At 52.3% G+C, this 21,546-nt stretch overlaps 6 protein-coding genes across 6 annotated transcripts; 3 read left to right on the top strand and 3 right to left on the bottom strand.

Moving 5' to 3' along the window:
* Nucleotides 1-584: 584 nt before the first annotated feature.
* Nucleotides 585-2,009, bottom strand: N0V96_003629 (uncharacterized protein; the record flags this gene model as incomplete). The annotated part of the gene is made up of 1 exon (XM_065756886.1): nucleotides 585-2,009. The coding sequence occupies one exon, from the start codon at nucleotides 2,007-2,009 to the stop codon at nucleotides 585-587; it is 1,425 nt and encodes a 474-aa protein (XP_065614653.1).
* Nucleotides 2,010-2,477: 468 nt separating this feature from the next.
* Nucleotides 2,478-6,466, bottom strand: N0V96_003628 (uncharacterized protein; the record flags this gene model as incomplete). Its single annotated transcript, XM_053195997.2, has 4 exons — nucleotides 2,478-4,129; nucleotides 4,178-5,186; nucleotides 5,242-6,227; nucleotides 6,292-6,466. 4 exons carry the CDS (start codon nucleotides 6,464-6,466, stop codon nucleotides 2,478-2,480), a joined length of 3,822 nt encoding a protein of 1,273 aa, XP_053046421.2.
* A 2,986-nt stretch (nucleotides 6,467-9,452) lies between these two features.
* Nucleotides 9,453-11,796, top strand: N0V96_003627 (uncharacterized protein; the record flags this gene model as incomplete). The annotated part of the gene is made up of 2 exons (XM_053195998.1): nucleotides 9,453-11,558; nucleotides 11,620-11,796. The coding sequence occupies 2 exons, from the start codon at nucleotides 9,453-9,455 to the stop codon at nucleotides 11,794-11,796; spliced, it is 2,283 nt and encodes a 760-aa protein (XP_053046422.1).
* Nucleotides 11,797-12,521: 725 nt separating this feature from the next.
* N0V96_003626 (uncharacterized protein) lies at nucleotides 12,522-13,442 on the top strand (the record flags this gene model as incomplete). Its single annotated transcript, XM_053195999.1, has 4 exons — nucleotides 12,522-12,538; nucleotides 12,967-13,025; nucleotides 13,088-13,198; nucleotides 13,252-13,442. 4 exons carry the CDS (start codon nucleotides 12,522-12,524, stop codon nucleotides 13,440-13,442), a joined length of 378 nt encoding a protein of 125 aa, XP_053046423.1.
* A 444-nt stretch (nucleotides 13,443-13,886) lies between these two features.
* On the bottom strand, nucleotides 13,887-14,226 carry LSM5 (RNA-binding protein lsm5; the record flags this gene model as incomplete). Its single annotated transcript, XM_053196000.2, has 4 exons — nucleotides 13,887-13,922; nucleotides 13,979-14,042; nucleotides 14,093-14,120; nucleotides 14,181-14,226. 4 exons carry the CDS (start codon nucleotides 14,224-14,226, stop codon nucleotides 13,887-13,889), a joined length of 174 nt encoding a protein of 57 aa, XP_053046424.2.
* Nucleotides 14,227-15,017: 791 nt separating this feature from the next.
* On the top strand, nucleotides 15,018-16,718 carry N0V96_003624 (uncharacterized protein; the record flags this gene model as incomplete). Its single annotated transcript, XM_053196001.2, has 2 exons — nucleotides 15,018-15,996; nucleotides 16,045-16,718. The coding sequence occupies 2 exons, from the start codon at nucleotides 15,018-15,020 to the stop codon at nucleotides 16,716-16,718; spliced, it is 1,653 nt and encodes a 550-aa protein (XP_053046425.2).
* Nucleotides 16,719-21,546: the final 4,828 nt, after the last annotated feature.

Raw genomic sequence — 21,546 nt, 5'->3', positions numbered from 1 at the left:
GGAGGGGGATTGTCCGAGAATACGACAATGGAATCAACCGTGTCACTCTATTCGGTTCCGTCGCGATGGAAATCGAGATTGGGGGGTTTCTCGACCGAGCAAGCTGGGAGGGTGTTGGTATCGCATATGGGCTAGAGACATCGCCTTGTAGTATCCGAAGTTAAGGGATAGAGCCATCCCGAGATGCTGTTTTTAGCTGCGGTATTTCGACTCTCACTCTCTGTCAGAATACATTGAGTTTTTGTACCTAGCCTATTAGTACGGATCAGTCAGTTTTCATCTAAGTTGTTAGTCCAAGGGAGTCGAGTGATATTATGTGACATAAACATTATAGAGACGTGAATGATAATGGGTAATCAGGGCGGGCGACCCATAAGGTAACAAATCATAAGGGCTCTCTTTTTGTTCCGAAAATAACGAGTGGGTAATCGCGACTAAATCTCAAGGTCGTACAATACTGTTACAATGTCTCAAACCCCTGAAAGGTGATTGAGATATCATCCCATCCGTAAAACTCCCCAAATCCGAATCGGTGAAATAAGTAACGTCGAATAAGAAACTTCACACCTCCGTAACCGTGATATTCATGACGTTGTTCTTGTAATCCTTGATGAAACTCTCGTAACGTGGATAAACCTCCTCGTCGTCGACCCGAAGACGTTCTTTTGGCCTTCGTTCTCTTCCTCCTTTTCGTCTTCTTCGTCGCCAACTTCTTGCTCCTCCTTCTCGACGACGTCGATATCCTCCTCTTCCTCTACTTTAGTCTCGTCCCCTTCCTCATCGCCATCCGAATAGTCGTCCCAGAAATTGCCGTCCTCAAAGTAGTAGTCCGCCCACTCGCCGTAGACCTCCGGCTCAGACTGCTGCTGCTGCTGCTGCTGCTGCTGCTGTTGTTGTTGTTGCTGCTGTCCCCCTTCGACATCCTCTTCCGGCCGCTCCTCTGGTAGCCACGACTGGAATCTCGATATCGGGGCCCCTGTATTGAGGATTGTATCTTTGGAAGAGCGCCATGAGTACTTCCGCGGCACCGGCTCAGGGCTTATGTTCATCTGGTGAACAATGTGGTCTGACGGCGGAGGCGTCATCGGTTCGGACGTCGCCCGCAGACGAGGGTCCGTGAACGGTGTAGCAGGCCGGTCTTTCACTGGCGTCAGAAGGGGAGGCGAGTATGAACCGACAGACTCGTCCCCGACTACAGTGGGTGACAGCGCTTCGGAAGATGAGCGGACAGTAACTCGTTGAGGGCACGGCGAGTCGATGTCCCTTGACGACGAGAAGAGAGACTCGATGCTGTCATCGGACCAGCGAGATGTATTTGCCTTGGGCGTGTGAAAGCTTAGCCGTGATTGACTGCGGGACAGAGTCGGTGGTGGAGAGAGGGGGGCAACACCGACGGCCATTGTAAGACCGCATCGGGGCTTTTCTTCGACGCCCCCTGCGTCGCTTACACTGGGTGTGCTGATGTGGTATGATCGTCGTGATGCCATCGTCGACTTGGTTGAGCTTCTGCCCACTTCCACAACCTTGGCCGGGCCGGAGGAATTTGTCCTCGCAAGACGAGCTTCCTCCAAGTGCACACTTTCGACCCTTACGCTCCGCAGGTACCTGCGGTCCTCGGCCTCCTGCTCGTCCGGGTACGGCCACATCTTGAGGCCCGTCTTGACGCCTCCCCTCTTGTGTTCCTCTTGTCTCTGCAGAGACATCAGGAATTCCATGCACTGTTCGTCATTCGGAATGGCCCGTCTTGATATCGGTCGCTCCGGCCTGTCAGGCGTGTGTATAATTCGAAATGACGAGTCCTCGTCGAGAAGCTTCGGCGGTAGCGTTCTAGGTGATTTGGGTGATAGAGGGAATCTCGGCGATTTGGGTGAAAGTGGAAACCTTGGCGACTTTGGGGACTTGGGTGACTTTGGTGATTTAGGAGACGTCATGAGGTTCTTGATCTTGAGGCCTTTCAGGTACGGCGACAATTGCGTGGTCCAAGTCGATTTCCTTCCATGATCATTCATGTTGACTGTTTGCGGGATTGTCCATGAGGAAGGCAATGCCGGCGGGGCCGGGTGTTTAATGTCCATGGCTCCTAAAGAGGCTTCCATGAAAACCACTCCTCTTGACAAGCATCCGAAGTAGGGGAAGAAAAACCTGGATGGCGAGAGTTCAAGCTGCTTATGCACCGTCGAGGGAAACTCTTTGTAAAGGCTGCAGGCGAAAGCCCATCATGGTGGTCCGGTCGCTGGCAGACAAAGAATGCTTAGTTGGATAGCTTCTCATTTCAGCCAAAGACACTGAGGAATGTGGCCGGCCCCAAAAGAGTTTACCACCACATTCCTTTGTTCCGGGCGATGATCCCCGACATAAGCCGACGCGCTGGGGAAAAAAATAAACGCCAAAGTATGAATAAACCCCCGCGTGGTTTGAACTTATCATGGATGTTCTCCCTCGCAGGATTTGAGACACTGCCCCACCATGAGTTCAGACTATAGCCCAACCGTGACAGTCATGTTATTACTCAGGACCAACATGACGGGAGGGAGCTCGTGGCAGAGGACTTCAACGTCCGATAGATACTGCACGCTCGCCAGCTCATCCTGGCAAGTCCCCTCCGTGGGCACGGGCAACGTGGTGAACATGACGGCTGTATCTTCGCTGTTTTGTCGCATCAGCTCATTGAGGATGACATGCTGCGCCCGCGATGGCAAATCGTTGAACGAGAGCGAGATGCCTTGCGTCGAGTAGGGCGAGCCGGGCCCGTCTGCGTCGGGTCTCGAATCTAATCTATAGCGTCCCACAAGCTCCGCCATGTTCATGTGGACGTCGCCTAGATCTGCAGTAAACGCGACCGAAGCTTTGCGTGATCTGCACGAAGGTTCCGCAAACGTACTATTCGGCTCGAACTCTTCAGCCGCCGTCACCGTCATCTCGGGCACTGGCCGACTGGAGAACCGTCCCGCAGAGGACTGTCTTGAGAATGCGGGTTGTTCCGCCCGCGGCGTCTCTTCCTCGGTGGTGTCTGCAAACATGATTGTCGGACCAGACGCACCCTCCACATCGGTTCTGGTCTCCGGCATTGGACGACTTGAGAATCGCACTGCTGACGATTGTCGAGAGAGCGTTGGTCTTGCTGCTGGGGTTGCTTTCCCTGATACACTTCCCGAGGTCGCATCGTAAGTGTTGATGCCCGCCGACCGGAATCCGCCCATGGAACGAGCAGATATGTTTCGATCAAGGGCAGGTCGTTCCAGCGGAGTTGGAGGCGCTGACACGTTTTCGACTCTTCCCACGTGGCTTGGGCCTGCCTGACCTTCAGAACGAGCTTGTGACACCATCGTGCCGTATGATGCTGCCGGTGCAGCGCTCTTATTCGATTTGCTCCTTTTCTGTTTCGACGGACTCGTGAGTAAATCGTCGCTCTGGCTTCGACCTCGTCCTCGCCCAAGTAATAACGGCCGCCTAGGAGCGTCGACCTCTGGCATCTCGTCCTCGCTGTAGTCACTGCTGCCAGGTTCAAATTCAGAATCGGAATCAAGGCAAGATGGCTGTTGTTCTTGATCACTCATCTCACCGTCGGAGCCAGAGGCGTCTTCAAAGACCTCATCTCCCAAGTGAGACGTGTGAATTCCAACGCTGACGCCAAGGCGGGACAACCTCGAAACCGTCGGCTTCTTGGGCAGTTCCCCAAAGTGCACCAAACTCGGTCGCCGCCCACTCTCAATATCGTCCAGTGATACATGCGGGTTGAACACGCCAGGCCGCCCTGCCGTTGACTCGATGATATTCGCGAAAGACGTGAGCTCTTCGGTTGAGTTCAGGTTTGGCTCACGGCCTCGGAACCTCTGCAGGTCGTCCCACCACTCTTCATCCTTTAGTATGTCGTGGACCATAATCTGAGACTCGAGATCGTTGCTTTGGCCGTTGATAATCAACTCATACGTATTGAGCTGTCCGGAAGCCAGCCAAAACACGATGACCTCGGCCTCGATCCTTAGCTTGTCTAGCAGGGCCTTGACTCGCGCCCTTTCTTCTTCCACTTCACTTTCGTACTCCACAAACACCATGACGCGAATATTGTAGACTTTATGCCATGTTGGAACGCTGTAGAGGATATAGCCTAGCTGGAGAATCAAGGTGTCTGCAGATGTATTAGCGAATTTCGGGTTGAAACAACAACTCTGCTCACATGTGTCGAAGTTGGTTGTCAAGACACTTTTCCCATCTGACAGAACTTCTGCTGACATTTGTATCGGCCAGAGATCGAGATGTTTCTTGATGTTGGCCTTGTCTTTGCGCGGCGTTTCCAGATTTTCAAAGCCTTTGCCAATTGCGACGTTGAGTTTGTACCTCAGAGCGAGATCCTCCAACATAGTCATGTAACTGGTCACACTCATCATGCCTTCCGTCTTCATCACATCTGTAGGCAGCATGCCTTCCATCAGACGCGCTGACGTGTCGCCCCGTCTCCTGCGATGAGGCCTCTCTTTGGCTTTGGCCTGAGGGCGGGCGTTCGCATTCGACGAGCTTGGAGCTTTCGGAACCTGAAAAGAAGGTCGAGATTCTCTTAGCTCGTCCATGTTGTAAAATCCCATGACGGCAATATTTGGCCGCATACCCCCTAGCCCAGCCGACAGAATCAAGTTCCGGATACCCCAGGTAATGGTTGGGGACATTGTAAGCTGCACGAAGGCCTTGATACGGGAGAACTCCGAGATGTACTTTGTCCAAGCCGCCTGCTGAAGTCTGGCTTCGTGAACGCCGCTGGTGAAATCGTCCGTTACAATAACGTGACCAAGGATATAGAGACCGCCTTTCTTTACGGAGTTGCAGAATTGAATCAGTCGAGTTTGGCTCCTAGGATTGTTGATGAGTAGAATGATTTGAGGCCTCCAAAACTTGATATGCTCGGGCCGTAATCGCAGCAAGTACTTTCTCACTTGGTGGTAGATGAGATTTTGGGAGACGTCACCCCATCGCTTCGGTGGACTGAGATAGTGAATCAGGGAAAAGAGAAAGATGAGCAAGCAGACTGCAGTAGCCGCGTAAGTCTGGTCGATGAAGAACATGGCCGCTGCAGACATGATGCTGCCAGCGAAAGCCGTCTCCCAATTGAAAAACTTGAATGCAGGCCGAAAGTTGGGAGCTGATCCTATCTTGAGTAGGAAACATGCCAGATTCATGACGAAGAAGGTCATCTGCTCTCTGTCAGTCCAAGACAGCTTCGTCTACAATGAGTACGCGGGTTCTCACCTGATAACCCATGGAAATCAAAGTCGCAATCTGGTTCAAGTTGGCGAACATGGCGATTTGGGCAAGCAAATAAGTGAGAATGATGGCTTGGATTGGTTCATCAGCCCTCTTCGTTCCTTTCGAGAATGGCAGCAGACCGGGCAGCAGCTTGTCCCTAGCCAGGGCTTGCATGAGCTTGGCAGCACCAATGAGTCCCATCACGGCAGAGAAGAAGGTGACGGCACATTCTCCTGCAAGGATCAAAGGCGGGGACAAGCTCGTGACCGAGATAATGTTTGTGTTGTTGAGAAATGAAGCATGCGTTGTGGTAGAAGCCATGGAGAAGACTACAACCAGGTACGCAATGAAGGTGGTCATCATCGCCCAGAGAGTCCCTTTCGGGATGTCTTTGCTGGGATTTGCCAGATCTCCAGACATTGAAGCCCCTGCGAAGATTCCTGACGTGGCAGGGAACAGGATGGCAAAGACTTCTCGAAAAGTTTCAAATCCCTTGAAAGACTCGCTTTTTGTATGAGGAGCAAAGTTGTCCACCAACGTCTCGATACTAAAGCCCGTGAAGCGTACACCAAGTCCATCATCTCGAAAGGGAGACTTAAATGCGGAAGATATCGGAATGCTTATAATGGCGAGACTCAATATGACAAGCAGCGCATTGCTAGCCTTGGCAAATATGCCGCTCCCGGCCAAGCATAATCCAGCACAGAGCAGCAAAGCCAATGTTTGGAGCATGTAGACGGTCCAGTAGCCTTGGGGAAAAGATTCCCCGACGTTCAGCTTTATGCAGTCAATGAGACCAACAACATTGAGAGCGGTGTTGAGAACCTGAGCGAGATAGAAGAGCATCCCGATGGAACCGCCAAATTCGGGGCCAAGAGACCTCGAGATTACGTAGTAGGCGCCTCCGCCCTTGACTTCGCCATTTGAAGCTATAGCAGACAGAGAGAGCGTTGTCAAGAAGTCTACAAGATAAGCCGTAACGAGTAGTCCTGTGGTTTTATGTTAGTGTGAGCTGAGACGGAGTGAGCGCGTCTGTGTTAGTGGCTGACGAACCAAGCATGCCCAAAAGCCCAACTTGGCCGAGAATCCAGCCAAAACGAAGAAACATGAGAATGCTGAAGATGTTGAGACAGACGGGGATATAGACCCCCGAAACCGCACCCAACTTGGCCTTGGTACTGGTCTGCTCCATGCTGGAGAGACTCGGTCGTCTGTCGTCGCCGCCCATGGTGAAGGTCGGAAAAGGGGGTCAGTCGTAGTCAACAGGTCGACCCGTAACTCTTCCCGGAAAAGGGGACGGGGGGGTGCGCCACCTCCACGATCGTTTTCCTTGGGGCCGAACTACAGTGAAGAGCCGACACGACAAAGATTCGACGAACTTCAGTGACGGAGATGGGATGGTTGTCGTCGGTCAACAACAACCTAACGGTGTGGGAGCGCAGCGCATAGGTATATAAGTTTGAGTCCCCGCCCTTAATCGCACCAGTGTGTAATGTTGGACTGGGCTGGCTAATCAACCCCCCAGTGCGTCCAAGTGTAGTTGAACGATGGCTTGCGGCGCGGCGGCAGTGATCACGGCGACCAGTAAGAGAATGGCCTGGCTAGGACGGCGGGCCGCACAGGCATTCAACTGGCCCGGCGCATGTCTCGCGTCTTTCTCGTCGTCTCGTTTTCAGGGTTCACCGTTCTGCGAGCCAGGGATATCTGGGGCGATCCAATGCAAGCCTTTCCAATACCCCGCGTGCCGATTGGAAAGCTGCGATATGCTCCAGCCGGTCGCGCCGTGTTTGTTAGTGGTCCACTCACACAACCAAGCACCAACGTCTGGGAAATGCAGTGAGATGCAGAAACAGAGGCCGAAGTAGGAAGACGAAACGACGTCATCCAGCAGCGATGGACAGATCGGACCGGTCAGTCGCCAATGCGTGACAAGCGGTCACTGTGGTGGCCTTGTGGGTTGTGCAGAGCTGTTTTCTCGTGTCCAAGGATCTGTAAGGAGGGGTAGGAGGAGGGTATCCTGCAGAATCGAGATGCGATTTCTTTGGAATCCCCTAAGATATCCGTAGTGTAATGTAGCTGTATGCATGTAGGTACTGTGCAGCACCTCGATGTTGTCGGTTGGGGGTGCGTCGTCCGGTTTGCCCAATCCCCCACGAGCCTTGAGAGAGCTTCCATGCCACAGATAGATAGGTGTGATAGGCTGACGGGCATGGCATCACAGGCCAACGAGAATAGCGTCAAGTGTCAAATGCCTGGCATCTGCCAGCGATCTGGCCCGACATTCCATCTGATGCTGGCGTGGCAGGGTTCGTCCTCCAAAATAGAAAACCAGAGACCAGTCGGTTGACTCAGGCGCATGACAGCGGTAAGCCGGAGATTTCAATGGGATGGGCCGGATTGGCCGCTTGTACCGCGAAATTTGAACGAGTACCTAGTCACCAGTGTGGCTTTGCCACTTGTCAGCCAGCAGCATGGGAGTGTCAGTGTGGGAGTGTCGAGTGTCTCTGCTCCATGACTCGATGATGGGGTTTCAATGCCGGAGGTGAAGGGTTGGTGAAGTGAACCTGAGGGCGAAGAGTGCAGGCGCACGGGATGCGAAATCAGCGATGCACCACACCCAGACATCAGGTACCGCTACATGCGCCGGCTCACTCGAGTCCTGAGGTGAGGTGCTGTTCACCTCACAGTTCTGGCCAAGGAAGGGAGATGGGAGGTGGAGAGCCGCTGAAGAGCATCCGCCGCGGGGCTCCTGGAAATCATGTTCACACGCAGCCCGCGCCAGGATCCATGAGCGCGCTAGCCCCCCACTCTCTCTCTCCCACTTCACCGTGCCACCGTCAGAGCAAGAGAACAAGTGAGGCGGGAGGTGCATGCAGCCAATGACATCTCTTCGCTTATTGTGGCGGTCGAGCTGTGCCTTACCTAAGCTGGTAAGATCCGATGGGAACCTTGGTTTTTTGGTAGTGTGCGCTGGCAGCAAGACGAAATACTCGGCTCATTTGTAGTAAAAACCTGTGAGTCGTATCCATGATGAAGCGTTTGAGAAGTCTCGAAAGGATCGGAGGATGGCCGATCATGGAAAGAAAGACACATATCCCAGAGATTTTTGCTGCGCTATTTTGCGGCGCTGAATCAGACATGCGACTGACGGTCAATACGAGCCGGTCCGATGGCCAGAAGCAGAGGTCCCGGCGTAGGTAGTAGGTACAGTCGAATCTGCGGTTCCCAGTCAAAGAGTTCAACATATTACATAAGAAAAAGTTAGAGACGACAGCAGAAGTAGAGGTGATGTGACGGAGGCATGAATAAGACGAGGAATAATGGTTGGAATGACCCGAGCATATTGTTGTTGAATCCGTAGGGAAGTCGAGATAAGTACCGCTGCAGCAATGTAGATAAGTAGATAATGCATTTGCATTTCATTGTTGGTGGCTGGAGCTTACCTTACCACCTGTGACATGGAGCAGCACAGCGATGTGATGATTCAAGAGTACCGTTACCAATGGAAGCATTGGAACCTGGGAGACCTCGCAAACCATGTCTGAGACAAGACCTCACTTGGAGGTTGGGGCAGCGTAGAGCGGCTAACACAAGCACAACATTGACTTCCAGGTTCAGTACGAACGAAGCATGGTCAGCATGCCCGGCGGATGGAGCGAGGAACCCGAGAGAGAGCTCCTGGGTGCTACCTTAGGCTGTCGGTTGTCATAGCCCGACGGGTTTCGGCAGCGCAGCCACAGCACCCGACACCTCCCAGGTCTTGCTACAGCCTATGGGCCTACAGGGCAGGGCAGGGCAGGCTGCCAGGTAGCGCTACCTACCCGACGCTATCTGTGTGAGCCACAGACTCTCCAGACCTGCCAGATTAGGTCACCCGACCCGCATGGGAGCGGCGTCCTTATCACGGGTTCCCAGTAGCAACAGCTTCGAACGCACATCCCCCCAAGCCGTGCGCTGCAATTGATCTCGTCAGCTGTCTTACAACTGAGTCCAGGTAAACTCTCCCCATACTTGAATCGAACCTACGTCTTCTCCATCATCTAGCTCTCCTTCTCTTCCCGGTTCCGTCTCATCTTCTCCCGCCCATGACACCTCGCTAACTTTGTTGTCTGTTGTTGATCCAGTTCGGAATCTGCTACGCTGTGGTAGGAGGCTCCTCGATATACCGAATACCGGCATTCGACAGTCCGCGACCGGTTTCACTAGGCACCATCATGGCATCTCCTTCGAGAGATCCCCTCAGCATTCCCAGGGCCGACTCCCCGTCCCGACAATTCGGCTCTCTACCTCGAGCAGACGCCACCGCTCGCCTGGCATCGCCCGTACCCTCGCAGCAATATGGCACTCCCCAGACCGGCCGCTTCGTTGGGAGCTCAAGTAGGCTAGGCGACGCCAGCGAGACGGCAAGCCTCGCTCCTCTTGCTGGAGCTGCTCCTTCAAGCGTTCAAGGTCCCGGTGTCTCGGCTCTCGCCGCCGCCTTGTCCAACTCGCTGGGAACATCTCCACCGAGGCATGGCACACCACCGGTGCGCTCTGCCACTCCTCCAGCACGACCTCTCTCCCCTGCTGCTGCTGGCGCTCAGCTTTCGAGCACGCCGATGACGAACTATGGATCTTTCGACTCTCGTTCGCGAAATGCCGGTGCCGGTGCCTACGAGGACCCCGAGATTGTCAAGAGGCATTTGGTCCAGCCCACCGACGCTGCCTCTGAAGAGTCCAGCATGCGTGATGGTGTGAAGGGCAAGCAGACCGTGAACGCCGACGCCGAGACCGGACTGAACGAGGACGAGTTTTCGAGTTTGCAGCTCCAAGGCGGAGACGTGACTCGAGGCATTTACAAGTGGACCGAAGAGGCAGAAGCCCGCAACAAGATGCAGCGCAGCAAGAGTTTCAGCGTTTCGCGTCCGGATCCCGAGACTGATATTCTTGATATCAATACGATCAAAGTTCCCGGAGGTTTCCGTCGCAACTACCTCCGTAGAGCAGCAAGAAGCCCCTCCACGGCCAGAGATGGTGGTGAGCGCGGCGAGGCTAGCGAAGCTTCCCAGCCTCGGCTGCTGACGTCCAGCTTCCTCGAGTTCCTCTCAATCTATGGCCATTTCGCAGGTGAAGAGCTGGAGGAAGACGACGAGGCCCTACGACCCGGCGAATACTTCTCCTCGGGCGAGGACATGTACGAAAGCGACGACGAAAGCGATGACGACAGAGAGCCTATGGAAGACAGCGCGCTGTTGACACCGTCGCGCCACAGAAGGAGACGCAAGCAGCGTGGCGGCAGTGGAAAGAACAGCCCTATGAGCGCGGCGCTGCTTCTGCTCAAGTCATTCGTTGGCACGGGAGTTCTCTTCTTGCCTCGCGCTTATCTGAACGGTGGTATGGTCTTCAGCAACGCTGTCTTGCTTGGAGTTGCAGCGCTGAGCTACTACTGCTTCGTTCTCTTGGTCACGACTCGTCTCAAAGTCGACGGATCTTTTGGTGATCTTGGCGGCATTCTTTATGGCAAATGGATGAGGGCGACTATCCTCTCGTCTATCGTTATAAGTCAGATCGGGTTTGTGGCGGCGTACATGGTTTTTACGTCAGAAAACCTGCAAGCCGTTATTCTAGCAGTATCGGACTGCAAATCCAATATCGCTGTCAAGTGGTTGATCCTCTTGCAGGTGCTCGTCTTCCTGCCATTCTCCCTGTTGCGAGATATTGAAAAGCTGAGTTTCACTGCTCTTATCGCGGACGCCTTCATCCTACTTGGCCTGGCCTACCTGCTATACTACGACATCCTTACCTTGGCCACCAATGGTATTGCGGACATCATCCAGTTCAACCGCAACGACTGGACCTTGTTTATAGGCACGGCAATCTTTACGTTTGAAGGAATTGGCCTCATCATCCCCATTCAGGAGTCGATGAAGAACCCCAGCAAGTTCCCTCGTGTCATGTTGGCGGTCATGATCATCATCTCGGTCATCTTCATTGGCATGGGTGCCATCTCGTACGCCGCGTACGGATCCAAGACAGAGACTGTGGTGCTCCTCAACATGCCCCAGGACAACAAGGCTGTCAACAGTGTCCAGTTCCTTTACTCTATCGCCATTATGCTGTCAATTCCTCTGCAGCTTTTCCCCGCCATCAAGATTACCGAGAATGCGTTGTTCACCAAGAGCGGAAAGTATAACCCCTACATCAAGTGGCAGAAGAACCTCTACCGCTTTTTCTTTGTCATTCTTTGCGCAGTCATCGCATGGGGTGGTGCGGATGACCTAGACAAGTTCGTTGCCCTTGTCGGTAACTTTGCTTGCATTCCGCTTGTCTACATCTACCCGGTAAGTATAAGCATGCACATGAACCTGCCAATATAGAGTATGACCGCTAACCCTCAAATAGCCCCTGCTCCATTATAAAGCTGTTGCGAGAAACAGGCTCTGGAAGATTTCCGATATCATACTCTGCATCTTTGGATTCGTTGCTATGGCTTATACCACAACCTTGACTGTTTACAGCTGGGCTGGTGGCTCCGATGGTGCCAAACCTCCGGCATACTGCGACCGCAGGGGGAAGTAAATCGGCACAAAGTGCCTGAGGGAAACGCATGCGACTGCATTTTTTAATTGTCATTTAGTGCTGTCTGAAAAGCGTTGGGTAATCATTGCATGGATTCCAGCGGGTTCTTCAAAGGTTTTGGACAGCATCGGTCGGTCGTCAATGAGTATGGGCTTGTACATAGACTGAAGAACAAGAGGCTCATCGCCACGTTTATAGTTCTGTATGTGTATACGTAGCAGCGGTTTCGAATCAACTTATCCTTCAATTACTTTTGAAAAGCATCCGAGGACATAGAGACCGTGAAGTTGAAAATCTCTCATGTCCCAACGAATTTGAATCCAACCCATTGAGATGAAATGAAAACGAAGTAAGACGCAGAAGGTCAACGCAATACTTTACCTTATGCACCGCCACAATTTTATAGATGTGGCGCAGCTTGACTTTTCGAGGACCCACCACTCCTCTAGCCCATCCTTACTGTGAAGGAGCCCGAGCTTTACCACGTCCAACTCACTCGCCAGCATCTCTCATACCCAGAGTGTGCTCTCAAATTCCATCGCATTACCAACCCAAAAGGTAAGCATTAACTTCTTGTCGTGAAAGAACATTTTGCTAACCGAATTGCAGTCTCACTTTGGTATTCTGCGCTCAATTATCTCTCATCACGCATTGTATTCAGCTTTGTCCTCAAAGTCTCGTTACCACCAACTCCACCCTCCCGTTCACCATCACGAATCACCAAGATGAACGCGCCTGATCGGTAAGATGAATTTGCCCCTTTGTTTTTGTGACATTGGGAAGTAGCCTAGGTCTGCCTGGTCGGATGACGGACTCGAGATGGCTTCACATTGTCATGATTCCCGTCAGGCTTCCTCTCACGTTGCCCTCGAGGAGGTAGCCGTGGTCTTCTCCGGGCTTCCTTGCCGGACTCTGCCAGAGGCGCCTTCACAAGGCATGGAACTGCATCTTCACATCTCTACCCTATATTTCAACATCGTTCCTATTTTCCCAAACACACAGTCTATCGCATCACTGCTTTCCCAGGCATATCAAGACTCCAAGACTCCAGAACCACCCTCTCTCAACGCATCTGAGCCACATCATGTCTTCCCAATCTGAGAACCTTCCTCCTCGGCGCGTCTCTTTTCAAGAAGATGGAACTCGGAAATTGAACTAACTCTTCCATAGTTTCGAGCTCTTCCTGCTCGGTGAAGGCGAGAAGAAGATCGAGGAGAATGTCTTCTCTGGTACGCTTTGCACGCCCTTCAATCATCTCTCTAGCCATTCGGCCAAGCTAAACGCTTCCCAGGCATGTCCAACACGTCCGACTTCGTCATCAAGAAGGAGGACCACACTCTCGGCAACCTCCTGTCCGAGCACCTGAAGATGCACAAGAACGTCCTGATGGCGGGCTACAAGAGTAAGACGCATTGCCCTTCGACAAGCGTCACGCATACTAAACTTTTGTCACAGTCGCGCATCCAAACGTCCCCGAGATGTTCATTCGAGTCCAGACAGACGGCACCATCACCGCCAAGGACGCCTTGGTACAGGTCATCAAGAAGCTCATGCAGGACCTATCCCACCTCAGTCGCGAGTTTACTCGTGAGTTCGAGCTTCGTCGCATGGTCGAGGCCGGCCGTTCGAATCAGCAGGGCCAGTAAGGCGGACATACTTGAGACGATGGGTTACATCTCGCGTGGGATTTTTCCTCTGGGCGTTAGGCGGATAAGGTCATTACGGAATAACGGTCTGATACCGAAGTTTGGCATGGGGAATCGTCATATTGGTTTTCGCATTCCGGGCTGAGATGGGGCCTCGGATTAGAAAAAGTTGATCATTGCGCATTACGTCGTCAATTTCGCGATGCTTTGAAATGCTCTCTACGTGACAATTTTGATGTGTTTGCCCAGTTTCGCCTTGAGGCCCTCTTTCGTGCTTTACCCTTGGGTAGCGAGCCAACGCCTTCAGCTGTCATGGCATTTCTCGTATCACCTCTGGTGCCTCCCTCATGCGATCCCTTAGGTTATAGAAATCATGAACCTAGTCTGTCTATGATCTTGAGGAGCGGCTATCTCTGCTCAAATTCGTCCCTTGTCCAAACTTCTTCATGCGGACACCGGACCCTCTCCTCCAGGAATGAGCTGCTCATCATCAGTCTCTCTCCCCCTCTCAGGAAAGCCCAATGGGAAACACGTACCATGCAAATGTTGTTGCCGTTCAGCAGGATCTTGGGAAGCTTTGTGTGGTTGCCAGAGTAGTCGCTAGCCCGTAGTCAGCAGGGGTATACGCTTCCGTCAAAACGGCCACGTACAATTCTGTCACGTCCTCCAACACCATGTCTGTTTTCCTCGTTAGATATTTCCGGCAAATGAGTAGCTCAATATCTGAAGTTAACTTACTGACGTAGTCATCGAAACCCAGGAGCGTGCCGCTGAATTCTGCCATCCCTTCGAGTCAGCAGTTCAGTTTCAATCGAGCCCATGATGGTCGGCCGTACCCTTGTCACCCTTCATAACAACCCAGATCCTCGATCCAACACATTTGTCGATAAGTTCTATCTTTGTCAGTTTCGATGATCTGCATTCATGGGCTTGTCCACTCACCCAGAGGGAGCAGCTGCGACGCCATTTTGCCGTTTAAATATTAGAATCTGGGGGAGATTCTGAATTGTTTACGTTTGAAGTCTCCTTATAGTGGTTTCGCAGGGATTAAAGTCGTCAAATGAAATGATGGTCGTTCCGATACACCAAACAAAGATTCCTTGCCAGACCAAAACGTCGATGCTCAAGATGATGGACGTCGTGCACTTCGGCCGGAGGGGTGAGCGTAAAAGCCCATGTCAGGTGACTGCGCGATGAGCTGTGAATGACTAAGCTGCATCACCCTGGAGCTCCCAGCTGTCGCTGCCACCAACTGGGCGCGTATCACCCACAAAGCCTACTCTGTACTTTAATTGAACCCCTCCATCATTCACGACGCGTCTGCCTGAAGAATACCGTTCTTCACTTTGTCGCGCCAATGCCCGGTGGCAAATATGGCGCTTCACTCCCCCCTCAAATGCACCCGCGAGCAGCGGTGATGAGATTTCCTAGACGCAACAGTTCTATTCTATATAAGTCTCGACTTTTGCCGAGGTCGGTGCTGGTCCAAACGTGTGTACACCCTTTATTGAATTGCAAGTTGTCCTTGGCTTTTGACTGACAGGATCGACGACGCGCAGACGTTTCAAATCAACAATGTATCCTTCTTCCTACGCTAGACTATGGAATCCCGTTCGAGGCATCGTCTTCGGCCAAGCGGGTCAGAACGAGACATCCCATCCGCGAGTGGACATGTTGCGTTCTCTCCACACCACGACGCCAGACAACAGCCACACCGCAGTCGCCGCGAGATCGAATGACGAGACTATCGACTCTGACAGCGATGACCTGCCTTTCTACACCGCCCCTGAACACCAGCCCGCGTTAGACAACGTGCCCACTGCCCCCACGCTCCAAGCAGATACCGCGGGGGGTCCGAAGGAGGGCAAGGTTGAGGCCAAGACGACGGCGGCCACAGAGCCAGCAGAACCCCCGCAAACAAATTTAGACTTCAAGATCCCTCTGCCGGCATTTCGGAAAGCCCAGGGAGCTAAAGAGAACACGGGAGACTCATTCTGGTCTTACACACTCTTTCGAGGACCCTCAGTAGACGGGGCTGAGCAAAAGGTCAAGGTGCACTACTGCAAGACCAAACACACCATGGAGAGAGTGTGTCAATACTTTGTGAATGATTCAGTCCTTGGGTTCGATCTGGAGTGGTTTCCGGACGCAAAGAAGACCTCGGGTCCGAAGAAGAATGTCTCCTTGATCCAGATCGCCAACGAGAGTCGGATCGCTCTGTTTCATATTGCCTTGTTTCCCACCGACGACTTTGTCGCTCCGACGTTCCAGAAGATTATGGAGGACTCGGATGTGCGGAAGGTCGGCGTGAACATCAAGGGCGACTGTACGCGGATACGAAATAACCTAAAGGTAGATACGAGGGGAGTCTTCGAGTTAAGCCACTTGTATAAGCTTGTGAAGTACTCAGCAAGCGGTGAAGTGGGACTGATCAACAAGAGGCTCGTACCTTTGGCTACAATGGTCAAGGAACACCTCGGCCTTCCCATGTTCAAGGGACAGGATGTCCGGTCGAGTGACTGGTCCCAGTCTCTGAACATGGACCAGCTGATGTGTAAGTGCTTGCGGAACCTTTCCCCTGTTGCTAGCTAATTCTGCCTAGACTCTGCTTCGGATGCCTATGCCGGCTTCCAGCTATTCCATGTTCTCAATGGGAAGCGCGTGAGCCTCAATCCCACTCCTCCGCTCCCGTATAATGCTGAGCTTGGCCTGAGCATTCGGTTCGCAGACGGGGTCACCCTCCCAACGGCAGAAGAGAATACTGAAGCTGTGGAGGCTGACCCGCGCAACATCTCAGCACCTCTGTCAGCCACAGAGTGTCAAGCAATCAGGGACAGTCTCGAAGTTGAGGCAGATGGCGAGGGTCAATCAATCGCCGAGAGCGTTAGAGCCGCCAAATCGGCTACTCCGACCCAGAAGCGCCAGAAGGACGCTAGGGTCGTTGCTGCCGATGAGAAGCTGGCTAATTACCGTACTACCATCAAATCCCTTCGCGCCTCACCTTCCGCGGTACGATCCTACTTCATTTGGAACGATAACGATGACCTCACGCCTGAGGCCGTTGCCAAGGTCCTCCGAGACCCGCCGCTCCAGACGAACACGGTGGTTAGCTATATTCTGGAGGCTCTCAAGTTGGAGAAACTGCCGTTCGACAAGAAGCGGCTACGAAACGAAATTCTGCACACGCTGCCGAAGGAGGTTCTGCAGGGCAGGTACAAGGCTTTGATGCTGGAGGCTCAGAAGCCCGATACCGGGGCCCCTTCTTCGTTTGCTTGAGGTGAGCGCTAGCTACCGATATGAAAAGGGTAGCATGGCGAGTCCATGAACCAAGAAAATACGTTGTTTAGTTCAGCATTGGATTCATGCATAATAGAGATACCCGCATTGGTTACATTCACCTCCTCCGAACATACTCAGTCTTCGCAAAGATTCAGCAGTCCGTGAAAGTCACGAAGGATGCAAAGTGGACGCGTCAACTCTTCGCCAATCGCCGAGCCGCACGTCAGCCACAGCCGCCCCTGCATGTTTCGAAACACGAAATAGGGTAGGCTCTTTTAATTGGTGCCTCTTGCTTTGTCTTCGTGATGTCTTGTCGTCCATGGTGTATTCCACTGTAACAACACGCACCCGCCCTTGATGGACCCTCATCGATGGTTGACTTGTAGGCACCAAAGACGGATCGGCTCATCAACAAGCACCGTCCGTTGTAGTCGATGGCCGAGCGGTACGATTCTGGTAAAGAGGCGCTATGTTGTCCTACATAATGCCATGGATAGCTTGTAGTTTTTACGCACAATAGGTTATGGGTTGGAGTCGACTTTTATCGACTTTTTGTTCTGTTTTTGAGTCACAGATGTTTGTTTATTGTCATTATCTTTTTAAACCATCTTTCTTGAGTTGACTAATCAGGCTTTATATGGATGTCAGTGAGCTTCTTTTGGAGGGGGCAACAGCACAATACAGGAGTCGCGCTGTTCATTGCCGTTACCTGGGTGACGTGATGAGAAGTTACACGACACGGCAGATCTACCCTGTCGTCATTGTCGTCGTCGTCGTCGTCGCCGCCGCCGGATAGGTGCGGAGGCAATTGTTCGTGTTGCGAATTGTGTATGAACGAACCATTGGTCAAAAAGAAATGCGTTGGGAGTGAAGACCGCAGATACAGAGGGAATAAGAGATTGAAGCCACACCGAATTTCCATGTCCTTGTGTTCAAGTCCATCGTAGTTCGACCCAGGTCATCTACTCGGGCCGGGAGGCTGTATTCGCAAGTAAGCACGGCAGGATACCTTGGGGGGTACTGTATCACACCACACCGGCAGATGGATGAATTAGGTGTTGGTTGATCTCTCTCATCACAGCCACAATCTTGCGCAACACGATGCTACGTCGTTGGCACTATCAATCTACTGCTGTCAGCGCCTGTTCCAAGGCTTTTGATTTTAAGGCCTTGTTTCGTCACCTCTTTTCTATTTGCCGCTTTCTTCAGTCATGGTGTAAGAAGAACCGTAATTTTCTACCCCGTTTCCACGAGGGCTCGCGTGCAAGGCAAGGATCAATGTATGTGTGGGACAAAGGACATGTTCGGCCGAATTCAAATTGCCGTCATTGTTTGTAGAGAGTACATGCGAGATGCAGCAGGCAACATGGCACGATACGAGATGAACTACACGTGTGGTGGCGAATGGGTTGATATGTATGCTTTGGGAGCATGGGAGACGCCAATTTACTACCTGGCCTTGAGAAATGTGCCGCGGTGCTTGAACACAAAAATACTGCCTGGGCCGTTGCCCTCTTACAAATTGTAACCCTCTTTGACGATTCACCTTTAGTTGAGATCTCAGGGAGATGACAAGCACAAGATTAACAATACCCGAAAATACTGGGACAGTTGCCAATCGTGGAAGCAGATGTAAAGGAGATCCTGAAGATCATAGAACAGCGAATGCGAAACAATGCTCATATAGTATAAATGGGTTCAGACGAGCAAGTGTTCCTGTCCAGTCACCCTCACAACTGTGATGATGGGGAGTTGGTTCGAGTCTGAAGCTAGAACAGCTCAGATGTCTTTTGGGCTGTCACCACTGAGATCCGAGGCTGAAAGTACCTCGGAACGGCCGAGGGAACAGGCCTCACGGTTTTGCAGAAAGGAAACAAGTTCGACATCATCCCAAATCCGTCGCAGCTTGCGAACGGCCCTCCAAGCAGATCATCATCCGACTGTGGCCCGCCCGATATTTTCTGCTTATTGACGACTTTGCCTCGCCGTCCGAAGTTTGGCATTATAGGGCTACCTCTACAACTGCATCGGAGAACTCCACACAGTCCCTAGAACCGTGATTTTGCTCGTTCCTCGCTCAAGTTGTGAGGTGTCGTCTGGGTGTTCTTGGAGAAACGCTTGGGCTGTTTTGGCGGTGCCTTTCCCGTACGGCTCCTGCCTCTTCAATGCATCGTTGACATGATTCTGACCCGAGACCTTCGTTCGTGCAATCATATTGCGAAACCAATCCGTATAGCTCTTTCTTTTCTTACCTCCGTCTGGGACTTGACGTATGGACTTCGCCGGGTGCTGTGTCAGAGTGGTCAGACCCCCGGGCCGGCGACCCCGGGTGTCTGGTTTTTACGAGGCAGTCAACTTTGGTATCAAAGCCGAATGATTGCCATCGTGAAAGTTCATTTGTTCACTCCAGACCATTCCGTAGGCTCACATCTTGCTGAAATGTATCGAACTGAAGATAAGGCACTCGGTCGAATATGCAAGGTCTCTCAGCCTAATCATCCTAGGTTGTCGAGCAAAGCATGACTTCTTCGTCTGTGTTAGTAATGAGGCTCGTTCCTGTTATATTCAGAGGCTTCTTGTCTTTGACAAGCGTAGACACGAAAAGTCTTGGCCGTATCCAAAGCCCTCCGCGATCCCACGTGTGGATGCTGCCGACCGATCGGCTCATGGTGCTTCAAAGCTTATCGAGATAGAGTGGAGAGCCAAGGGACCAAGCATGTTCTTCAGCTTGGTGACCAAGGCTGATATCTAGACTTCAACTCGAAACCAATGGTAATCAGAAGAGCAAATGAGCAGTGGCACCATGTGGGGCGTAATGAAGCTTAAGCCACACCCAATTTGCACCACATGTCCTTGGTGTTCTCGAAATTTCGACAAGAATCATCGTGAAAGGCTCTTTGCGGTTTCTGAGTTGGTCTTCCGCCGTGTGATTCAACGTCAAGGTATACTGCAAAGTCCATAAGAGGGTCCATAACGCAACGACATGCAAGGGATGGAATGCTTAAAGGAGAGACCGGAAACAGGTAGCGCCGCAGCTGAGATATCTGGCCAAATCTTCAGACTCTCGAAGGATGTTTACTGCAGGTTCGGCCTGAGCCAAGTTCATCGTGAAGGCGTCGTGTTCAACGTGGCATAAGAACAGATGTGGAGGTAGTATCCGGACAATACCGAGACCCGAGCTTTTGTCTAGATCTAGACTAGCACACAAAGCTAGAGACTGGCTACGCGGCCGTTGTCAAAAATTTTGTTCCAAGAAGGAATCGTGAAGGTGGACTTACGGGGACGCTTCAGACCTTGGCATTGTCATCTCGCTGTTCAGCTGGGTCCTGCACCGTGTGGGACTCTGTCTCTGTTCGCTAGTCGGTGAGATTGCAGATGAAGGTGGGACGAGACCAGATCCGTCATGACATCAACCAGGGGTGTATCCGTCAAGTAAACGGGTCTCGATGAGCGCTATCAAGTCAAATATGGAGAGTCGAGGCTCGGAAGCGACATCCTTCGTTCTAAGAGGCTTGAGAGAATACTGACAGTCTCCAGGTAGCCCATCATAGGAAGCGGTACGAAATTCGGATGGCACAACTGATACTTTCTGCTGCCAAGTCCAAAGCTCCTTGGACGTGACATGTGGTCATGAGTGCGAACGCGGTTGGATGTGCGGAGGGAACCAAAAAAGTATCAGCCACGGCAGCAAGGCAATGATTTTGGAGCGGCCGGTGGCTGCAAAACCGGGAAGCCGCCACCGGGGTCTGGATCGATTTTCAGCGGGCAACTGCCAGCTGAAAATCCCCGCTGACAAAATGCAGCTGCGAGTCGCGCCTTGCCTTCCGCCCCGAATAGTTGGGGAACCGTCAATCGTGAACGTGGCAACGAAACCGATGCCGCCAACCGCAACCGCCCAGGAAAGAAAGATACAGTCGAGCGACTCAAGCATGAGATGCCAGTGAGCTATGGACATGGTGCGTCAAGGAAACCTAAGGGCAAGGAAGAAAAGCACCAGAAATCCAGGAAAGCACTGGCCAGTCAAACGACCACGAACGGTTGCCACACGAAACTGTCCGCCCTCCTCCCTCGCGCTAGTGTACTCGGGTGTTCCCAAGCCATCGTCCATCCGCCATCTGAACCACCAATCTCTAGCGTCTGTTTCCAAGTTCCCACCTCTCTCAAGCCGCAAGTCGATCGAGATAGCGCGCAGCCGCCGCTGGTCGCCGTGCGCAACGTCTGGGTGACGACTTGGGCTGCGTCTTTGGTGCTATTTACCAGTTGCCGCTTCCTACGTCTCTAGCGCCTCTTATCGCACTGCCGCCTGCAAGCTCCTGCAGAGGTTAGAGCCAGTTGCATCGTCGCACAGCTGCCATAACACCGACGTGTGCAACCTTCACGTCACCTTCATTTACTTCTGTACGGAGCGAAAGCATAGCAACTACTCCGTACTATGCTATGGAAAGGAAAAGGTGAGTGGAGTGTATCTGTACCGTACTCTAAAACATTGACTTTGGAGACGTCGGGAATATTCTGCATCGAGCGGGGGTAGAGACTGCATGTTTCAAGAAGTTTACCAGAGTGACATGGACTGTAAGGTAATTTAAGCTGCGAGAAAAAAAAAATAATGAGCGACCAAAGATTCAGGGTTCCCGCCGGTCCAGGCTTGTTTCGGGGGCGGGGAAAGCTGTTGAAATGAGGAGACGTGCGGAATGGAATGCTTCTTTCCCTGGCGGGTTCAGCTCTACCGGTTCATGGAAGACGCCTAGAAGACTTGGGATTTTCCTTTGTTCTCGTCTTGTTCATTTCGTCTGGTTCATGTCCGAGACCTACATGAAGAGTCTCT

The sequence above is a fragment of the Colletotrichum fioriniae genome, assembly GCF_027942845.1.
Source record: "Colletotrichum fioriniae strain IMI 355084 chromosome Unknown scaffold_3, whole genome shotgun sequence".
NCBI classification, from domain to species: domain Eukaryota; kingdom Fungi; phylum Ascomycota; class Sordariomycetes; order Glomerellales; family Glomerellaceae; genus Colletotrichum; species Colletotrichum fioriniae.
This window is presented reverse-complemented; position numbering and strand designations above follow the sequence as displayed.